This window comes from Tursiops truncatus, chromosome 1, assembly GCF_011762595.2.
Source record: "Tursiops truncatus isolate mTurTru1 chromosome 1, mTurTru1.mat.Y, whole genome shotgun sequence".
NCBI classification, from domain to species: Eukaryota; Metazoa; Chordata; class Mammalia; order Artiodactyla; family Delphinidae; genus Tursiops; species Tursiops truncatus.
This window is the reverse complement of record NC_047034.1, coordinates 127,719,421-127,740,812: the sequence shown is the minus strand read 5'-3', so window position 1 is coordinate 127,740,812 and position 21,392 is coordinate 127,719,421. Positions and strand designations below refer to the sequence as shown.

Below are 21,392 nucleotides of genomic sequence, written 5' to 3'. Positions count from 1 at the left end.
TGCTGCCATCTGATTCTTTTCTTTCTGATGGAATCATGGAATAGCCCAGAGTCTTATGTAGATGCTCATGGGTGACTGCAGTAAGGGTACATGGTTCCATGGTGGTGGTAAGAAGAATAATCAGGCGTGGTATTGTATTCTTGTATTGGTAAGTAAAAATTTCAGTCTAAAAGTTGATGGAAACAAAATAAAGGGAAGTATCCAGCTATACAATAAAATACATCATCATAAAGATTAATTGGAAAAATATTAATTTTCTGTACAATTAATATAAATACACCTACCCCAGACAATATGTTTTGACTCATATTTATGAGTCTTTAAATTTTAATCATCTTCTAAAGGAAATCTTTTTCTAAAAATAAAACTATAGCAATAATTATAGAAAAAAGTTCACAGGGTGTCTTATATTTCTGATTCACCTTACTGTACTTGAAGTGGGAACATTTTGATTCTGCTGTTACTTTTCAGATTGTCTTCAAATCCAAGCAACCCAATAATGAAGTTTCAAGAGAGAAACATTTCACCTGGTTTTAGAATTAAAATAATTATAAAGCTTCATTCATGTATTGTTCAACAAATATACACTGAACACTGTTCTAAGCACTAGGGATTGAACAGTGAACATAAGTCTGTGCCCTAAATGGAGCTTAAACTCCAGTACTCTAATAAGAATGACAGACAATAAACAAATCATGTATAATATAATGTCAGATAGAAATAAGTGCATGAAGCAAAATAAAATGAAGGGATGGAGTTAAAATGTGGTGCTTTAGTAAGGGTGGCCCCAAACGGTCTTTTTCTCTGTGAAGGTGATATTTGGGTAAAGCCCTGCAAGAACAAAGGGGAAGAGCATTTCAGCAAGGGGATAGCAAGTGCAAAGGCCCTGAAGAGTGAGCGTGCTTTGTGGTTCAAGAAACAGTAAGGAGGTCAATGTGTCTGGAGTGAGCAAGATAGAGGTTGGTGGGTGTTGTAGGTTGCCTTCTCTAAAAGCAGATGCTGAAACAAAGAGTCATCATAACAACTTTTATTGACACTTGGACTCATATAATCTAAAAGTGACCAGATGGAGAGAGCTGGCAAATAAATAATTTTGAAAAAATGTTTTGCTAAATTACAAGAAGCATAATTCTGACCAAAATAATAATTTTATTAATGTGATCAAAGCTATACTTTTATCTTCCTCTTTCTGATTTTTATATCTTTAAAGGTCATTCAGATTTATGTTGAAATCAGAAAAAAAGTCTATTATAATTTCTGATTCAGAAAGATGTTATTTCCTCAAGCTTCAGAGTTGTGTGAATTTTTTCTTTTTCAGATGATGAAAAACACCAGCATGATGCAGGTCTATATGTAATTGTGCCAATAATTATTTCCTCTTCCATCTTATTGCTTGGAACACTGTTAATATCACACCAAAGGTATTGTACTTGGTGTCAAAATCTTGAACATATTTAAACCTAGATTTTAGATCCAAATCAGAAACACTGAAGTGTTCTAAATATTTGTATATGTATTTGATGGCAATGAGATGGCGTAAAAAGAAAAAACCTGATTTCAGGAAACCACACTCGGTTTTGCTAGTACACATAAGCCTCAGGAAAGAAATTAGTTTTTTTGTTTTTTGTTTTTTTTTTTACTGTATATACATTCATGAAATAACAAGCTTATAATAGGAAATCCTAGGCGGTATGTTCTTAGAGGTGAGAAGAATGGCTTTCAAAGTTGTACAATCTAGGTTGAGAACCTTTAGTGGTGAAGATTTATCTGAAGCCGTCAGTTCACTTATGGTCAGTAGGCATTCTGCTTTTTAAACGTCAGCGCTGAATGGCTCCATTCTGTTTGGTTTGGCAAATGGCCTTGAATTTCTTGGATGGTTCTTTGGGTGCCCCATTACTCTGTGCTGAGAGGTCCGGACCATTGAGGTTATTTCACACATGCCAAATCTCTACAGAAAATTTTGTCTTCTAGCAGTGAAGAGGGAAAAGTGATTTTACAATCTGAATTTACCTTTCAGTCAAGTGAGCTGATCGGGCCATATCCAGTAGAATTGTTTCTGACACTCAATTGATGGCCATATTTAATATTTAATTTTCTCTGAGAAAAACCTGTGCAAAGCATTTAGCACAGTGCCTGGTAAACAGTTTTTAATAAGAGTTGGCTATGTTTATTATAGTGATCATTAACTTTGGTCTAGACAGAAAGTTGGTGGAGATCTTCATGGTAGAGCATGTGAAAGTGAATCTGATCCTACTGAGGCATAACCAGTCTGGTAGATAAATTTCTAGTTTGTACATTTATTAACTGTTAACATTTTCAATGTGAATGTTTTTCGTTACTTCTAATGCCTTGTTTATCTTTTGTAGGATGAAAAAGCTGTTTTGGGAAGATGTTCCAAACCCCAAGAATTGTTCCTGGGCACAAGGACTTAATTTTCAGAAGGTCCCTTTTTCAGTTTTTAAACCCCAGAATATATAAGATCACATTTTAGATGCTATATGCCTTCTAGAGCTTCAAACATTTTTAAGGTTTAAAACATTTTAAGGATAAGGTTTAAATCTTATTTTATTCAATTCATCTTAATATGAGTCTATTTAATCTGTTATTTGTTTTCAAGAATAGCAAGATGCAGGAATTTGAAACCAGGACAAAAAAAATTCAATAGGTAGTTTATCATCTGAGTTAACAAATACATATCTTTCTTCTGTGTCACAGTATATAATAAAATAAATATTAGAATATTAGAGTCAAATCTGGTGGAGAACAAATATTTGTATATACTTTTTTGGTATAAATTGATTGTCCTTAGGAAAAGGCTGGAATCAATATTTTTAACCCTTGTAATTATCTCCATAATTACTTAAATCAGTTAAAAACTATATAAATAATCCTTTCCTCAAATACTGCAATCTGAAAAATGCAATTATCATAATAAAACTTACATTTATGAAGATAGTTCCTTTCAAGCTACTTTATGAAACAATTAGTCAACTCTAATAAAATAATTTGCACTTTATAATAGAATTTCTCAGAAAACTCTAGAGTTTAACAAATGTATCATTAATTCCCATAATTTCCCTTGAAGCAAGGTTGGTTTTCCACCCATAAAATTGGGAAAATAGAATTCAATTTTCATGGCAAAGTATCTTCACGCTGTTTTGAACAATAATCATATGGAGGTTATGATGCAGTCTCAGTAATTGTGTCATCATTAGTCACTGTTACAAGTCTTCAGTGGTTTTCTTTTAGTTACAAGATCAAGTACTCAATGACTTCTCTCTACAATCTGTTATCAACCTACAGATTCATTTTTTCTGTCCGTGGGCCTTAGTCATGCCTATGCTATTCTCCTCATCTCTACAGACCCTTCCACGTCAATGAAGACCTTGCTCTAAGCTCTTCTTTCCCCAAGCCTTTTGTGAACAAATGTAGTTCAGAAGAATTTCTGCCCCCTTTAAGTTCCTGGAGCATTTTATTTTTTATTGTGAAGAGTGTTCCGAGTTCAAGGGCTGTGTTTTACCAATCACAACTATTGTTGAGCTTCTCCTGCTAAAGGCAAAGTACTAGGGTCAGGATTTATTAATGACTTGCTGCTATCTTATAATAATGTCCATTTATTTATGTGCAAATGACTGAGATATATATTCTTACACTCATTAAGATTTTTACTTCAATTCTCAGTATCTCTGTTTCCTCTCCTGTAAAATGAGGTTTAATAGAACTTACCTCATTGGGTTGTTTGGGGGACTAAAGAAGATAGTACTTCTAACATAGTATTGTCTCAACGAATATTAGTTATCATTATTTTACATATTTACATGTTTTATGTTATTCTTTCAGTTACCCTGTGGGATAAGTATTATAATCTCCATTTTATAGAAGAAAAAACCTAAAGCTTATAATGGTTAGGTAACTTGTTTTAGAGTCTGGCTTAGTTTTCTAATTTGTCTGACTTTGGAGCCTGTTCTATTAGTAAGTGTTCTCTCTGGCTTTCGATTTTTTTTTTTTTTTTTGACCATGACCCACAGTGAGAAAAATGCTTTACCTTGCAACCTAGTAAATGAGTAGATGTAGATAATATGCAAAACTGAAACAAAAGATGCTCAAAACAGTTTTACTATTTGCAACACCCTCTGTTTTCAAAATTCTGTTTCATTTCAAAAATACTGGTTACAACCCTCTACATTCATTCACATAGTAACAGATATGATTTGCGGTTAGAAAACACTGCTCTACAGTTTACCGATGAATGAATTAGTGAACAGATATGTAATAATGTGGGCAAAATAATGCAGACATTTAAATTGTAATCTTTCAGTGGAAGAGACAGTGCCATATCTTCAGACATGGTAGCAGTGTAGTTTTACATATGGTCATTCTCGTTATAGAAACTTCACTTAGCCTGAACCTAACCAGCCCCACACCCATACACTTCTCAGCTATGCCCTTACTCACTGTAAGACACGGAGTCTCCTTTCATTAAAGCAGAGCTGATGGTTTTTTCAATTAGTAAAGTATTTATTCCTCTTCTTTCTCTTCCGTTATGAATTCTTACAGTGACGTTTATTGTAGTGATAGTGATATTTCAGCCATATGTATTTGTTTGTCATTCATTCAGCAAAAAGCACAAAATGAGAATAAGTATTTACATGTAAGTCTAGGATGTTGCTAGGCTCTGGGAAAACAATTTGTAAGAGATTTTCCTTACCATCTAGGCAGTAAGACAGTGAGGTCATAGAGGAGTGACTTGGTTAAAAGCAGAATAGGAAGAACTTTTCTTTTCTCTCTCTAAAATGTTTTATTTTAAAATTCATTACTTCATTCCATCCATTCATTCAAGGGGTATTTATTGAATAGTTATCCTATGCCAGTCACTATGCTAGGCCTTAGGGTTAAAATGGTCAGAAAACAGGAACTCTTGGAGTGTGCAGTCTATGGGGAAGATAAGCATTAATCGATTTATAACTGAAATAACAAATAATATACATTATATATGTTATATGTAATATATATTATGATAATATTACAGACACTAATAATGATAAACTACGTGTTGTGAAAGAAAGGGCCCAGTGTGCTGAGTGTCGTGTGTGGGATGGGGGTGAGCTGAGATCTGGAAAATGAGCAGTCATTAACTAAGATTTGTGGTGGAGGGTAGAGCCCAGCAAGTCCGCTGGTGAATACAAAGCCCTGCGGTAGGAAGTACCTTAGCACATTTGCAAGCTGAAAGCAGGGAGATTAAAAGACAAAGAGTAAGGAGATTATTTTTCTTAAATATTGGGGTTTTTTCATCTTTTAATGTGAGAGGAGTTTTGTCTAAAAAATCTAAATACCTATCTAAATAAAAAATTAAAAGCTTCACCATGTCAGTACATATAAATGTAGGGAATAACCATCTTACTGTCTCTTTCAGAGAAGCTCAAACACTCTGTCTTCAATATGTTAAGCTCTGAAATCTCCTCTATGAACCACCGGGAAAATGGTTTCTAAGTGTTTACCAGGGCAGGGAAATGATTAGGCCCACCTAAGCAAAATGCAGTTTGAACCTGCACCAAATGGCTTTTCCCTTTTCCAGAAAATGCCTGACACAAAGGAACCACTTGGTGGATGTAGGTTCAGTCAGTGACTGTTTTTAGCCTATGCGCTACCCCGGCTGAGCTCCCTGAGGAGGAGTGTAATGCCACAGCAGATCATCTGGCAGACATATACAATAGACGGAAATATCATCACATTTCCCCAGGTTCTGGTAAACTGAGGAAGTGTGAAGAATTTTTTAAGTACAGTAGGTGTGAATGTCCTTATTTGTAAGACTGATTTTTTTTTTTTTTTTACTTTTGCCAGTGTTAGACTTCATAATCTTGTTAAGATATTCTTTAAGCATAACTAGCCCTCAAGATGCTTAGTTTATTACTAGGGTTTAACAGGTACACAATTAGGAATAAATCAGTTTTGGGGATATTTGAAGAGTAAAGAAGAATATAATTTCAAAGGTTTTACTAATGATAAAAATCTAATCTTCTAAAATTAAATAACTTCTTAAAATTTCATCTTCTACTTTAATCTCCTAAATAACTAAAATATATTTTTTTAGGGAAAAATAATATAATATAATTCACATTATATTTCTAAAGAGGACAAGACAAATTTACTATCTGCTCCGTACTTTCATATTCATATTATTTTATTTAATTATCTCATAGACCTAATAGCCTTATATTTTCTGATGACAAAACTGAGGCACAGAGTGGTTCTGTAGCTTGTCTTGATCATCCAGCCTGTAGGTGTGAAAATCTTGGTTAACCTCAGGTCCATTGGACTCACATTGATACCCTAGCCATCGATTCCATATTAACAATGTATTGCTTAATGTACTAATGCCCCTAAATTGTACACTTAAAAATAGTTGAAATGGTAAATTTTATGTTACGCATATCAACACGCAAAAAAATTGGCAAAGGAGCTGAATAGACATTTCTGCAAAGAAGATGTACCAATAGCCATAAGCACAAATGAATATATATGTGCTCAACATCATTAGCGATTAGGGGAATGCAAACCAAAAACACAAGGTAGCACTTTACACTAGCTAGGATGGCTATAATTAAAATGACAGATAATAAGTGTTGGTGAGAATGTGGAGAAATTGTAACTCTCCTACACTGCTGATGGGAATGTGAAAATGGTGCAGCGCTTTTGGAAAATAGTCTGACAGTTCTCCAACAGTTAAACATAGAATTACCATATGACCCAACAATCCACTGCTAGGTATATATCCAATGGAAATGAAGTCATATATCTACACAGAAGCTTGTATATGAATGTTCATAGCAACAGTGTTCATAATGGTCAAAACATGGAAACAACCCAAATAGCCATCAAATGATGAAATGGATAAGCAAAATTTGAGATTTCCAATTCTAAAACAAAAGGAAACACAAAAAACCCACAACGCATTGCAAAGCAAACAGACTATGGGAGCCCATTGTTTTTAAAAACAATTCAAATACAGTATTGTTTAAAAGGAGGTAATAATTTTTGTATAAACTATTTCCCTTAATTTGTTCTTCAAATTCGGATCTTTTTGAACATTGATTTTTATCTATACCTGTAATTTCTAGACAATAAACCCTGATTTCTAAAATGTCCCCTAAAATTAATTAATTAATTTCTTCCACTTTTTAAGCTATCATTCTCCTTCCCTTTATAGTAAATCAAAATCCATACTAAACCTGTAAGTATTCAAATCAAAGATGAAAAAAACCAGTATTCTGAGGTATTTCCCAAAAAACCCACATTTGTTTAAAACAACGTCAGTATAGGATGATACCATATGTGATGAAAATTCTCTCACATAATTTCCCCTTGATTTTCTTTCTTTTGTATGTTCCGTTTCCTTTTACCCTTTAAAATTATTTTAAGACAATATAAGTACATAAAATGGAGTAATATAAAAACGTCTGTGTACTAACACAATATCTTAAAATTTTCTCATATTTGCCTCATATATTTTTATTAATAAAAATTATAGATAAAGTTTGTCCTGCTTGTTGCCCTTACTAGTTTTAGTCTCTCCTTCCCTTCCTAGGGCACGCACTTTCAAGAATATAGTATGTATTTGTCTAGTTCATGCTTTTATACAACACCTTTTTTCTTACATCTGCATGTATGTATCCATGACCAATGAACAATAATACATTTGGTTATTGTTAATATTAATCTCCCATATCATTCAAAAATTATTATTTTCTCAGCATTCTTTTTTTTTCAGCATTCTTTTTGAGATATCTTCATGTTGATATATTTCATTTCGTTTAATAATTTGATCCATAATATTTCATCCTATGAATATATACCACAATTCATATATCCATTCCCCTGCTGATGGATAGAAAACTATTTTCTATTTATTATAAACAATGCTACAGGACACATGGTTGTATATGCCTCTTTGTTCTCTGGGAGTATACGCCTTGATATGTCCCATTATTTTAAAAAATCATTTTGCATTACAGTATGCCTAGTGTGCATGGTTTAATAGTGAAATAGTATGGAAAAACATTTATTGGACAGTATAGTCTCTTCTGCACCCTTCTCTACCTTTAGTCTTGCTTCCCAAGTGCCATTACTTTAAACTGGTTTGCTTTTAATTTTTCTGGCAGGTCACCTTTATATTTCTAAAAATAATATGCTTATGGCATTATGAAATGTAGACATTATTTACTGATCTCTGGCTATAATGAGGATTTACTTATACATATACTTTTTCTCCCCTTCTTTCCCCATGCTCCTACCATATATAGTTTGTCACTTTTTTTCAGTTCCTTCAGTAATCACTCTGCAACCTCAGAAGAATCTTCTTAAACTCCATTTCTTGTTCAACGAAATAGAGACTGTTTCTTGGAGCTCCCCTTCCCCCATTTTTTCTTTTTAATAAAATAAAGACATTAGCACTCTTACCCTTCCCTCCATTTCTCCCTCCACTTCCCAATCTCTGTCAACTGTAACTTTACACTTTTACTTAAGTCAGGGTTGATATGTTCTGTGCTATAATTTGTCTATGGGTTCATTTTAAAAAATAAAAAACCCAGTAAACTGCATTTGCATTTTTATGAGTATGTAAGTATTGTTCCTTGCAGAAGCAAGTAATATGTGATTATATTACCACACTTTTTGGTGGTTCCAGTGTCACAGGAGAATGTTTTTCAAAAAAATTTTAGAAACATTCCACCCTGTTGATTTAAATTGTGCCAAATTTTACTTGGCTTCATTTTTAGTTTTTATGTTTTGTTTTGTGTTTGTTTTGCTTTTTCTGGAGTTTCTAATTGCTTCTTTTAAAAAAAAATTTTTTTAACCTTCTGTGTGCTGCTATTATATAAGCTTCTTCACTGAGACCTGTTCCCAGGGCACCCTGTCCAGGAAACCCGTTATCCTCCTGCTGCAATCTGGATTAGGCCTTTTCTAAAATTGCTGCAAACCATCACTCTGAATTTTCCCTTAACTGGTTTCTAACGGATACTGTTTTCTAGATATTTTTCCCTTCCTCCTTATTGATTAACTAATTCCTTATATGACCTGCCAGGAAATATTGTGTAAGTCGGAATCTGTGCATGCCTGAAATTCTTTTTATTGTGCATTCCTCGCTTGATAGTTTGGTGGAATATCAATTTCCAGGTCGACGAGCCTTTCCAATAAAACTTTGAGACAATTCCTGCCTTATCATTTAGCATCAGTATCACTTCTGAGAAGTCAGATGCCATTCTGATTTTTACTCCTCACTGGTTACTTGCAGATTTCTGACTTTTAAAATATCCTCCCCATTATTGATGTTCTAAAATTTTAGAGATAGGTCTAAATCTATTTAGGGGGGTTCTTTTTCATGTAACTTTGTCCTCATTTGAAGACACTTTTGATTCCATGTCTCCTGTCAACTCTAAGCAATTATATTATTTCTTTGATAACTTCCTCTCCTCTTATCTTTTTGGATCTCTTTCTAGAATCCGTATTAGATGGATGTTAAACTTCTGCATAGATCTTCTATATTTCTTATCACTTCACTAATATGTTTGTTTTACGTTTGAGACCTTGCCGTACCCTGTTTTTTCAGTGCTTCTATTAAACATTTATTTGCTATTTATATTTGTAAATTTCCAAATATTCATTTTCATTGTATTCTGTTCTGGTTTTATGCATGAAATATTTTCTTAAGTCTTACTAGAAATACAAATTTAGAGGATCATTGTTTGTTTTAGAAATTCTCTTTTCTTTTATTCCCTGAATTCTCTGTTTCTGCTAGGATCATGTTCTCCTCCTATTTATCTTGGCTTTATTTTTTTTTAATCTCACAATTTCCCCATATATCTAGAAACCCTTTGTTTTTCTTTCATGTTTAAGAATAAAATAATAGACAGGCTGACTGGGAAAGCATGATGCACATAAGCAGGGATTGTTGGCCTAAATGGGTGGACAGGGCTCTGGCTAGATGAGGAGAGATATGGTCATAGACACCAGTACCTCACAGCTGCTAGATTCCTCCCCAGATAATGTCCTTTTTTTTTTTTTTGTATTTATTTATTTAACATCTTTATTGGAGTATAATTGTTTTAAAATGGTGTTCTAGTTTCTGCCTTACAGCAAAGTGAATCAGCTATACATACACACACATCCCCATATCTCCCCCTTCATGTGTCTCCCCCCAACGCTCCCTATCCCACCCCTCCAGGCAGTCACAAAGCACCAAGGTGATCTCGCTGTGCCATGCGGCCGCCTCCCACTCGCTGTCTATTTTACATTTCGTAGTGTATATATGTCCATGCCAATCTCTGACTTTGTCCCAGCTTATCCTTCCCCCTCCCTGTGTCCTCAAGTCCATTCTCTACATCTGGGTCGTTATGCTTGTCCTGCCCCTAGGTTCTTCAGAACCTTATTTATTTTTTTATTTAATTCCATATATATTGTTAGCATACGGTATTTGTTTATCTCTTTCTGACTTACTTCACTGTATATGACAGACTATAGGTCCGTCCACTTCACTACAAATAAATCAATTTTGTTTCTTTTTATGGCTGAGTAATATTCCATTGTATATATGTGCCACATCTTCTTTATCCATTCATCTGTAAATGGACACTTAGGTTGCTTCCATGTCCTGGCTATTGTGAATAGAGCTGCAATGAACATTGTGGTACATGACTCTTTTTGAATTATGGTTTTCGCAGGTTATATGCCCAGTAGTGGGATTGCTGGGTCATATGGTAGTTCTATTTGTAGTTTTTTAAGGAACCTCCATACTGTTCTCCATAGTGGCTGTACCAATTCACATTCCCACCAGCAGTGCAGGAGTGTTCCATTTTCTCCACACCCTCTCCAGTATTTATTGTTTGCAGATTTTTTGATGATGGCCATTCTGACTGGTGTGAGATGATATCTCATTGTAGTTTTGATTTGCATTTCCCTAATGATTAGTGATGTTGAGCATTCTTTCATGTGTTTGTTGGCAGTCTGTATATCTTCTTTGCAGAAATGTCTATTTAGGTCTTCTGCCCAGTTTTGGATTGGGTTGTTTGTTTTTTTGATATTGAGCTGCATGAGCTGCTTGTAAATTTTGGAAATTAATCCTTTGTCAGTTGCTTCATTTGCAAATATTTTCTCCCATTCTGAGGGTTGTCTTTTGGTCTTATTTATGGTTTCCTTTGCTGTGCAAAAGCTTTGAAGTTTCATTAGGTCCCATTGGTTTTTGTTTTTATTTCCATTTCTCTAGGAGGTTGGTCAAAAAGGATCTTGCTGTGATTTGTCATAGAGTGTTCTGCCTATGTTTTCTTCTAAGAGTTTGATCGTTTCTGGCCTTACATTTAGGTCTTTAATCCATTTTCAGCTTATTTTTGTGTACAGTGTTAGGGAGTGATCTAATCTCATACTTTTACATGTACCTGTCCAGTTTTCCAGGCACCAGTTATTAAAAAGGCTGTCCTTTCTCCACTGTACATTCCTGCCTCCTTTATCAAAGATAAGGTGACCATATGTGCATGGGTTTATCTCTGGAATTTCTATCCTGTTCCATTGATCTATCTTTCTGTTTTTGTGCCAGTACCATATTGTCTTGATTACTGTAGCTTTGTAGTATAGTCTGAAGTCAGGGAGCCTGATTCCTCCAGCTCCGTTTTTCTTTCTCAAGATTGCTTTGGCTATTCGGGGTCTTTTGTGTTTCCATACAAATTGTGAAATTTTTTTGTTCTAGTTCATTGAAAAATACCAGTGGTAGTTTGATAGGGATTGCATTGAATCTGTAGATTGCTTTGGGTAGTAGAGTCATTTTCACAATGTTGATTCTTCGCATCCAAGAACATGGTATATCTCTCCATCTATTTGTATCAGCTTTAATTTCTTTCATCAGTGTCTTATAATTTTCTGCATACAAGTCTTTTGTCTCCTTAGGTAGGTTTATTCCTAGATATTTTATTCTTTTTGTTGCAGTGGTAAATGGGAGTCTTTTCTTGTTTTCACTTTCAGATTTTTCATCATTAGTATATAGGAATGCAAGAGATTTCTGAGCATTAATTTTGTATCCTGCAACTTTACCAGATTCATTGATTAGATCTAGTAATTTTCTGGTAACATCTTTAGGATTCTCTATGTATAGTATCATGTTATCTGCAAACAGTGACAGCTTTACTTCTTCTTTTCCAATTTGGATTCCTTTTATTTCCTTTTCTTCTCTGATCGCTGTGGCTAAAACTTCCAAAACTATATTGAATAAGAGTGGTGAAAGTGGGCAACCTTGTCTTGTTACTGATCTTAGTGGAAATGCTTTCAGTTTTTCACCATTGAGGATGATGTTGGCTGTGGGTTTGTCATATATGGCCTTTATTATGTTGAGGAAAGTTCCCTCTATGCCTACTTTCTGGAGGATTTTTATCATAAATGCGTGTTGAATTTTGTCAAAAGCTTTCTCTGCATCTATTGGTTTTTCTCCTTCAATTTGGTAATATGGTTTATCACATTGATTGATTTGTGTATATTGAAGAATCCTTGCATTGCTGGCATAAACCCCACTTGATCATGGTGTATGATCCTTTTAATGTGCTGTTGGGTTCTGTTTGCTAATATTTTGTTGAGGATTTTTGCATCTATGTTCATCAGTGATATTGGCCTGTAGTTTTCTTTCTTTGTGACATTCTTGTCTGGTTTTGGTATCAAGGTGATGGTGGCCTCGTAGAATGAATTTGGGAGTGTTATTCCCTCTGCTATATTTTGGAAGAGTTTGAGAAGGATAGGTGTTAGCTCTTCTCTAAATGTTTGATAGAATTTGCCTGTGAAGCCATCTAGTCCTGGGTTTTTGTTTGTTGGAATATTTTTAATCACAGTTTCAATTTCAGTGCTTGTGATTGGTCTGTTCATATTTTTTATTTCTTCCTGATTCAGTCTTGGCAGGTTGTGCATTTCTAAGAATTTGTCCATATCTTCCCAGTTGTCCATTTTATTGGCATAGAGTTGCTTGTAGTAATCTCTTATGATCTTTTGTATTTCTGCAGTGTCAGTTGTTACTTCTCCTTTTCCATTTCTAATTGTATTGATTTGAGTCTTCTCCCTTTTTTTCTTGATGAGTCTGGCTAATGGTTTATCTATTTTGTTTATCTTCTCAAAGAACCAGCTTTTAGTTTTATTGATCTTTGCTATTGTTTCCTTCATTTCTTTTTCATTTATTTCTGATCTGATTTTTGTGATTTCTTTCCTTCTGCTAACTTTGGGGGTTTTTTGTTCTTTCTCTAATTGCTTTAGGTGCAAGGTTAGGTTGTTTATTCGAGATGTTTCCTGTTTCTTAAGGTGGGCTTGTATTGCTATAAACTTCCCTCTTAGAACTGCTTTTGCTGCATCCCATAGGTTTTGGGTCGTTGTGTCTCCATTGTCATTTGTTTCTAGGTATTTTTTTATTTCCTCTTTGATTTCTGCAGTGATCACTTCGTTATTAAGTAGTGTATTGTTTAGCCTCCATGTGTTTGTATTTTTTACACATCTTTTCCTGTAATTGATATCTAGTCTTATGGTGTTGTGGTCAGAAAAGTTACTTGATACAATTTAAGTTTTCTTATTTTTGCCAAGGCTTGATTTGTGACCCAAGATATCATCTATCCTGGAGAATGTTCCATGAGCACTTGAGAAGAAAGTGTATTCTGTTGTTTTGGGATGGAATGTCCTATAAATATCAATTAAGTCCATCTTGTTTAATGTATCATTTAAAGCTCATGTTTCCTTATTTATTTTCATTTTGGATGATCTGTCCATGGGTGAAAGTGGGGTGTTAAAGTCTCCTACTATGAATGTGTTACTGTCGATTTCCCCTTTTATGGCTGTTAGTATTTGCCTTATGTATTGAGGTGCTCCTATGTTGGGTGCATAAATATTTACAATTGTTATATCTTCTTCTTGGATCGATCCCTTGATCATTATGTAGTGTCCTTCTTTGTCTCTTCTAATAGTCTTTATTTTAAAGTATGTTTTGTCAGATACGAGAATTGCTACTCCAGCTTTCTTTTGGTTTCCATTTGCATGGAATATCTTTTTCCATCCCCTTACTTTCAGTCTGTATGTGTCCTTAGTTCTGAAGTGGGTCTCTTGTAGACAGCATATATATGGGTCTTGTTTTTGTATCCATTCAGCCAATCTGTGTCTTTTGGTGGGAGCATTTAGTCCATTTACATTTAAGGTAATTATCGATATGTATGTTCCTATTCCCATTTTCTAAATTGTTTTGAGTTTGTTACTGTAGGTCTTTTCCTTCTCTTGTGTTTCTTGCCTAGAGTAGTTCCTTTAGCATTTGTTGTAAAGCTGGTTTGGTGGTGCTGAACTCTCTCAGCTTTTGCTTGTCTGTAAAGTTTTTAATTTCTCCATCAAATCTGAGATGAGATGAGATCCTTGCTGGGTAGAGTAATCTTGGTTGCAGGTTTTTCTCCTTCATCACTTTCAGTATGTCCCGCCACTCCCTTCTGGCTTGCAGAGTTTCTGCTGAGAGATCAGCTGTTAACCTTATGGGGATTCCCTTGTGTGTTATTTGTTGTTTTCCCTTGCTGCTTTTAATATGCTTTCTTTGTATTTAATTTTTGACAGTTTGATTAGTATGTGTCTTGGTGCATTTCTCCTTGGATTTATCCTGTATGGGATTCTCTGTGCTTCCTGGACTTGATTAACTATTTCCTTTCCCAGATTAGGGAAGTTTTCAACTATAATCTCTTCAAATATTTTCTCAGTTCCTTTCTTTTTCTCTTCTTCTTCTGGAACCCCTATAATTTGAATGTTCATGCGTTTAATGTTGTCCCAGAGGTCTCTGAGACTGTCCTCAGTTCTTTTCATTCTTTTTTCTTTATTCTGCTCTGCAGTAGTTATTTCCACTATTTTATCTTCCAGGTCACTTATCCGTTCTTGTGCCTCAGTTATTCTGCTATTGATCCCATCTAGAGTATTTTTCATTTCATTTATTCTGTTGTTCATCATTGTTTGTTTGCTCTTTAGTTCTTCTAGGTCCTTGTTAAATGTTTCTTGCATTTTGTCTATTCTATTTCCAAGATTTTGGATCATCTTAGTATCATTATTCTGAATTCTTTTTCAGGTAGACTGCCTATTTCCTCTTCATGTGTTAGGTCTGGTGGGTTTTTATCTTGCTCCTTCATCTGCTGTGTGTTTTTCTGTCTTCTCATTTTGCTTATCTTACTGTGTTTGGGGTCTCCTTTTTGCAGGCTGCAGGTTCGTAGTTCCCGTTGTTTTTGGTGTCTGCCCCCAGTGGCTAAGGTTGGTTCAGTGGGTTGTGTAGGCTTCCTGGTGGAGGGGACTAGTGCCTGTGTTCTGGTGGATGAGTCTGGATCTTGTCTCTCTGGTGGGCAGGTCCATGTCTGGTAGTGTGTTTTGGGGTGTCTGTGGACTTATTATGATTTTAGGCAGCCTCTCTGCTAATGGGTGGGGTTGTGTTCCTGTTTTGCTGGTTGTTTGGCATATGGTGTCCAGCACTGTAGCTTGCTGGTCATTGAGTGAAGCTGGGTGCTGGTGTTGAGATAGAGATCTCTGGGAGATTTTCGCCTTTTGATATTATGTGGAGCTGGGAGGTCTCTTTTTCACCAGTGTCCTGAAGTTGGCTCTCCCGCCTCAGAGGCACAGCACTGACTCCTGGCTGCAGCACCAAGAGCCTTTCATCCACACAGCTCAGAATAAAAGGGAGAAAAAGTAGAGAGAAAGAATTAGTAGAAGTAGGAAGAAAGAAAGAAAGGAGGGAAGGAAGGAGGGAAGGAAAGAAGGAGGGAAAAAAGAAAGGAAGAAAGAAAAAAGGAAAGAAAGAAAGAAAGGAGGGAGGGAAGGATGGTGGGAGAAGGGAAGGAAGGAGGGAAGGAAGGAAAAAAGAGAGAAATAAGATAAAGTAAAATAAAATAAAGTAAAATATAATAAAGTTATTAAATTAAAAAATAATTAGTAAAAAAAATAAAAATAAAAAAAACGGACAGATAGAACCTTAGGACAAATGGTGGAATCAAAGCTATACAGACAAAATCTCACAGAGAAGCATATACATACACACTCACAAAAAGAGAAAAAGGGGAAAAAAATCATAAATCTTGCTCTCAAAGTCCACCTCCTGGAGGGAAGGAAGGAAAGAGAGAGACAGAGAGAGAAAGAAAGAAGATAAAGTAAAATTAAAGTTATTAAAATTAATTATTAAGAAAAAATAAATTAAAAAACAAACAAAAAAAAACAGATGGATATAACCCTAGGACAAATGGTGGAAGCAAAGCTATACAGACAAAATCTCACACAGAAGCATACACATACACACTCATAATAAGAGGAAAAGGGGAAAATATCATAGATCTTGCTCTCGAAGCCCACCTCCTCAATTTGGAATGACTCGTTGTCTATTCATGTATTCCACAGATGCAGGGTACATCAAGTTGATTGTGGAGCTTTAATCCGCTGCTTCTGAGGCTGCTGGGAGATATTTCCCTTTCTCTTCGTTGTTCTCACAGCTCCCAGGGGCTCAGCTTTGGATTTGGCCCCGCCTCTGTGTGTAGGTCGCTGGAGGGCGTCTGTTTTTTGTTCAGACAGGACGGGGTTAAAGGAGCCACTGATTCGGGGCTCTGGCTCACTCAGGCCAGGGGGAAGGGAGGGGCACGGAGTGATGGGCGAGCCTGTGGCGGCAGAGGCCGGCATGACGTTGCACCAGCCTGAGTCCCGCCATGCGTTCTCCCGGGGAAGTTGTCCTTGGATCCCGGGAACCTGGCAGTGGCGGGCTGCACTGGCTCCCCTGAAGAGGGGTGTGGATAGTGACCTGTGCTTGCACACAGGCCCCTTGGTGGCGGCAGCAGCAGCCTTAGCGTCTCCCACCCGTCTCTGGGGTCCATGGTTTTAGCTGCGGCTCGTGCCCGTCTCTGTAGCTCCTTTTCTCCCATTCTGAGGGTTGTCTTTTGGTCTTGTTTATGGTGTGCTTTGCTGTGTGAAAGCTTTTAAGTTTCATTAGGTCCCATTTGGGTTTTTTTGTTTCTATTTCCATTACACTAGGAGGTGGGTCAAAAAGGATCTTGCTATGATTTATGTCATAGAGTGTTCTGCCTGTGTTTTCCTCTAAGAGTTTGATAGTGTCTGGCCTTACATTTAGGTCTTTAATCCATTTTGTGTTGATTTTGTGTACGGTGTTAGAGAGTGTTCTAATTTCATTCTTTTACATGTAGCTGTCCAGTTTTCCCAGCACCACTTATTGAAGAGGCTGTCCTTTCTCCACTGTACATTCCTGCCTCCTTTATCAAAGATAAGGTGACCATATGTGCGTGGGTTTATCTATGGGCTTTCTATCCTGTTCCATTGATCTATCTTTATGTTTTTGTGTCAGTACCATACTGTCTTGATTACTGTAGCTTTGTAGTACAGTCTGAAGTCAGGGAGCCTGATTCCTCCAGCTCCGTTTTTCTTTCTCAAGATTGCTTTGGCTATTCGGGGTCTTTTGTGTTTCCAAACAAATTGTGAAATTTTTTGTTCTAGTTCATTGAAAAATGCCATTGGTAGTTTGATAAGGAATGCATTGAATCTGTAGATTGCTTTGGTTAGTAGAGTCATTTTCACAATGTTGATTCTTCCAATCCAAGAACATGGTATATCTCTCCATCTGTTTGTATCATCTTTAATTTCTTTCATCAGTGTCTTAGAGTTTTCTACATACTGGTCTTTTGTCTCCTTAGGTAAGTTTATTCCTAGGTATTTTGTTCTTTTTGTAGCAATGGTAAATGTGAGTGTTTGCTTAATTTCTGTTTCAGATTTTTCATAATTAGTGTATAGGAATGCAAGAGATTTCTGTGCATTAATTTTGTATCCTGCTACTTTACCAAATTCACTGATTAGCTTTAGTAGTTTTCTGATAGCATCTTTAGGATTCTCTATGTATAGTATCATGTTATCTGCAAACAGTGACTGTTTTACTTCTTCTTTTCCGATTTGGATTCCTTTATTTCTTTTTCTTGTCTGATTACTGTAGCTAAAACTTCCAAAACTATGTTGAATAATAGTGGTGACAGTGGACAGCCTTGTCTTGTTCCTAATCTTAGAGGAAATGGTTTCAGTTTTTCACCATTGAGAACGATGTTGGCTGTGGGTTTGTCATATATGGCCTTTATTATGTTGAGGTAAGTTCCCTGCATGCCTACTTTCTGGAGAGTTTTTATTATAAATGGGTGTTGAATTTTGTCGAAAGCTTTCTCTGCATCTATTGAGATGATCATATGGTTTTTCTCCTTCAATTTGTTAATATGGTTTATTGCATTGATTGATTTGCATATATTGAAGAATCCTTGCATTCCTTGGATAAACCCCACTTGATCATGGTGTATGATCCTTTTAATGTGCTGTTGGATTCTCTTTACTAGTATTTTGTTGAGGATTTTGCATCTATGTTCAACAGTGATATTGGCCTGTAGTTTTCTTTCTTTGTGACATCTTTGTCTGGTTTTGGTATCAGGGTGATGGTGGCCTTGTCGAATGAGTTTTGGATTGTTCCTCCCTCTGCTCTATTTCAGAAGAATTTGAGAAGGATTAGTGTTGGCTCTTCTCTAAATGTTTGATAGAATTCGCCTGTGAAGCCATCTGGTCCTGGGCTTTTGTTTGTTGGAAGATTTTTAATCACAATCTCAATTTCAGTGCTTGTGATTGGTCTGTTTATGTTTTCGATTTCTTCCTGATTCAGTCTCGGAAGGTTGTGCTTTTCTAAGAATTTGTCCATTTCTTCCAGGTTGTCCATTTTATTGGCATATAGTTGCTTGTAGTAATCTCTCATAATCCTTTGTGTTTCTGCAGTGTTGGTTGTTATTTCTCCTTTTTCATTTCTAATTCTGTTGACTTGAGTCTTCTCCCTTTTTTTCTCGATGCGTCTGGCTAATGGTTTATCAATTTTGTTTATCTTCTCAAAGAACCAGCTTTTAGTTTCATTGATCTTTGCTGTCGTTTCCTTCATTTCTTTATCATTTATTTCAGATCTGATCTTTATGATGATTTCTTTCCTTCTGCTAACTTTGGGGGTGTTTTGTTCTTCTTTCTCTTAGGTGTAGGGTTAGGTTGTTTATTTGAGATGTTTGTTGTTTCTTGAGGTAGGGTTGTATTGCTACAAACTTCTCTGTTAGAACTGTTTTTGCTGCATCACATAGGTTTTGGGTCATCCTGTTTTCATTGTCATCTGTTTCTAGGTATTTTTTGATTTTCTCTTTGATTTCTTCAGTGATCTCTTGGTTATTTAGTAGTGTATTGTTTAGCCTCCATGTTTTTGTATTTTGTATGGATTTTTTTCCTGTAATTGATATCTAGTCTCATAGCATTGTGGGTGGAAAAGATACTTGATATGATTTCAATTTTCTTAAATTTACCAAGGCTTGATTTATGACCCAAATATCATCTATCCTGGAGAATGTTCCATGAGCGCTTGAGAAGAAAGTGTATTCTGTTGTTTTGGGATGGAATGTTCTATAAATATCAATTAAGTCCATCTTGTTTAATGTATCATTTAAAGCTCATGTTTCCTTATTTATTTTCATTTTGGATGATGTGTCCATGGGTGAAAGTGGGGTGTTAAAGTCCCCTACTATGAATGTGTTACTGTCGATTTCCCCTTTTATGGCTGTTAGTATTTGCCTTATGTATTGAGGTGCTCCTATGTTGGGTGCATAAATATTTACAATTGTTATATCTTCTTCTTGGATCGATCCCTTGATCGTTATGTGGTGTCCTTCTTTGTCTCTTGTAATAGTCTTTCTTTTAAAGTCTATGTTTTTGATATGCGAATTGCTACTCCAGCTTTCTTTTGATTTCCATTTGCATGGAATATCTTTTTCCATCCCCTCACTTTCAGTGTATGTGTCCTTAGGCCTGCAGTGGGTCTCTTTTAGACAGCATATATATGGGTCCTGTTTCTGTATCTATTCAGCCAGTCTGTGTCTTTTGGTGGGAGCATTTAATCCATTTACATTTAAGGTAATTATCAATATGTATGTTCCTATTACCATTTTATTAATTGTTTGGGGTTTGTTTTTGTAGGTCTTTTCCTTCTCTTGTGTTTCCTGCCCAGAGAAGTTCCTTTAGCATTTGTTGTAAAGCTGGTTTGGTGGTGCTGAATTCTCTTAGCTTTTGCTTGTCTGTAAAGGTTTTAATTTCTATGCTGTATCTGAATGAGATCCTTGCTGGGTAGAGTAATCTTGGTTGTAGGTTTTTCCCTTTCATCATTTTAAATATGTCCTACCACTCGCTTCTGGCTTGCAGAGTTTCTGCTGAAATTTCAGTTGTTAGCCTTATGGGGATTCCCTTGTATGTTATTTGTTGTTTTTCCCTTGCTGCTTTTAATATTTTTCTTTGTATTTAATTTTTGAAGTTTGATTAATAAGTGTCTTGGTGTTTTTCTCCTTGCATTTATCCTGTATGGGACTCGCTGTGCTTCCTGGACTGGATTAACTATTTCCTTTCCCATATTAGGGAAGTTTTCAACTATAATCTCTTCAAATATTTTCTCAGTCCCTTTCTTTTTCTCTTCTTCTTCTGGCACCCCTATAATTTGAATATTGGTGCATTTAATGTTGTCCCAGAGGTCTCTAAGACTGTCCTCAATTCTTTTCATTCTGTTTTCTTTATTCTGCTCTGCAGTAGCTATTTCCACTATTTTATCTTCCAGGTCACTTATCCGTTCTTTTGCCTCAGTTATTCTGCTATTGATTCCTTCTAGAGAATTTTATTTTCATTTTTTGTGTTGTTCATCATTGTTTGTTTGCTCTTTAGTTATTCTAGGTCCTTGTTAAATGTTTCTTGTATTTTCTCTATTCTATTTCCAAGATTTTGGTTCATCTTTACTATCATTACTCTGAATTATTTTTCAGGTAGACTACCTATTTCCTCTACATTTGTTTGGTCTGGTGGGTTTTTACGTTGCTCCTTCATCTGCTGTGTATTTCTCTGTCTTCTCATTTTGCTTTACTTACTGTGTTTGGCATCTCCTTTTCACAGGCTGCAGGTTTGTAGTTCCCGTTGTTTTTGGTGTCTGCCCCCAGTGGCTAAGGCTGGTTCAGTGGGTTGTGTAGGCTTCCTGGTGGAGGGGACTAGTGCCTGTGTTCTGGTGGATGCGGCTGTATCTTGTCTTTCTGGTGGGCAGTTCCGTGTCTAGTGGTGTGTTTTGGGGTGTCTGTGACCTTATTATTATTTTAGGCAGCCTCTCTGATAATGGGTGGGATTGTGTTCCTGTCTTGCTAGTTGTTTGGCATATGGTGTCCAGCACTGTAGCTTGCTGGTCGTTGAGTGGGGCTGGGTCTTAACGTTTAGATAGAGATCTCTGGGAGAGCTTTCGCCATTTGATATTACGTGGAGCCAGGAGGTCTCTGGTGGACCCATGTCCTGAG

General features: G+C 35.9%; 1 protein-coding gene across 4 annotated transcripts in view; it reads left to right on the top strand.

The window, feature by feature from the left end:
- The window catches only part of LEPR (leptin receptor), a 104,032-nt gene that overhangs the window by 72,901 nt on the left and 9,739 nt on the right, over nucleotides 1–21,392 (top strand). For all 4 annotated transcript variants that reach the window (XM_073788730.1, XM_073788729.1, XM_073788722.1 and 1 more), the window contains 2 exons: nucleotides 1,319–1,421; nucleotides 2,367–2,442. In XM_073788730.1, the coding sequence (XP_073644831.1) occupies nucleotides 1,319–1,421; nucleotides 2,367–2,442 (179 nt within the window). The remainder of the gene's footprint in view (nucleotides 1–1,318; nucleotides 1,422–2,366; nucleotides 2,443–21,392) is intronic.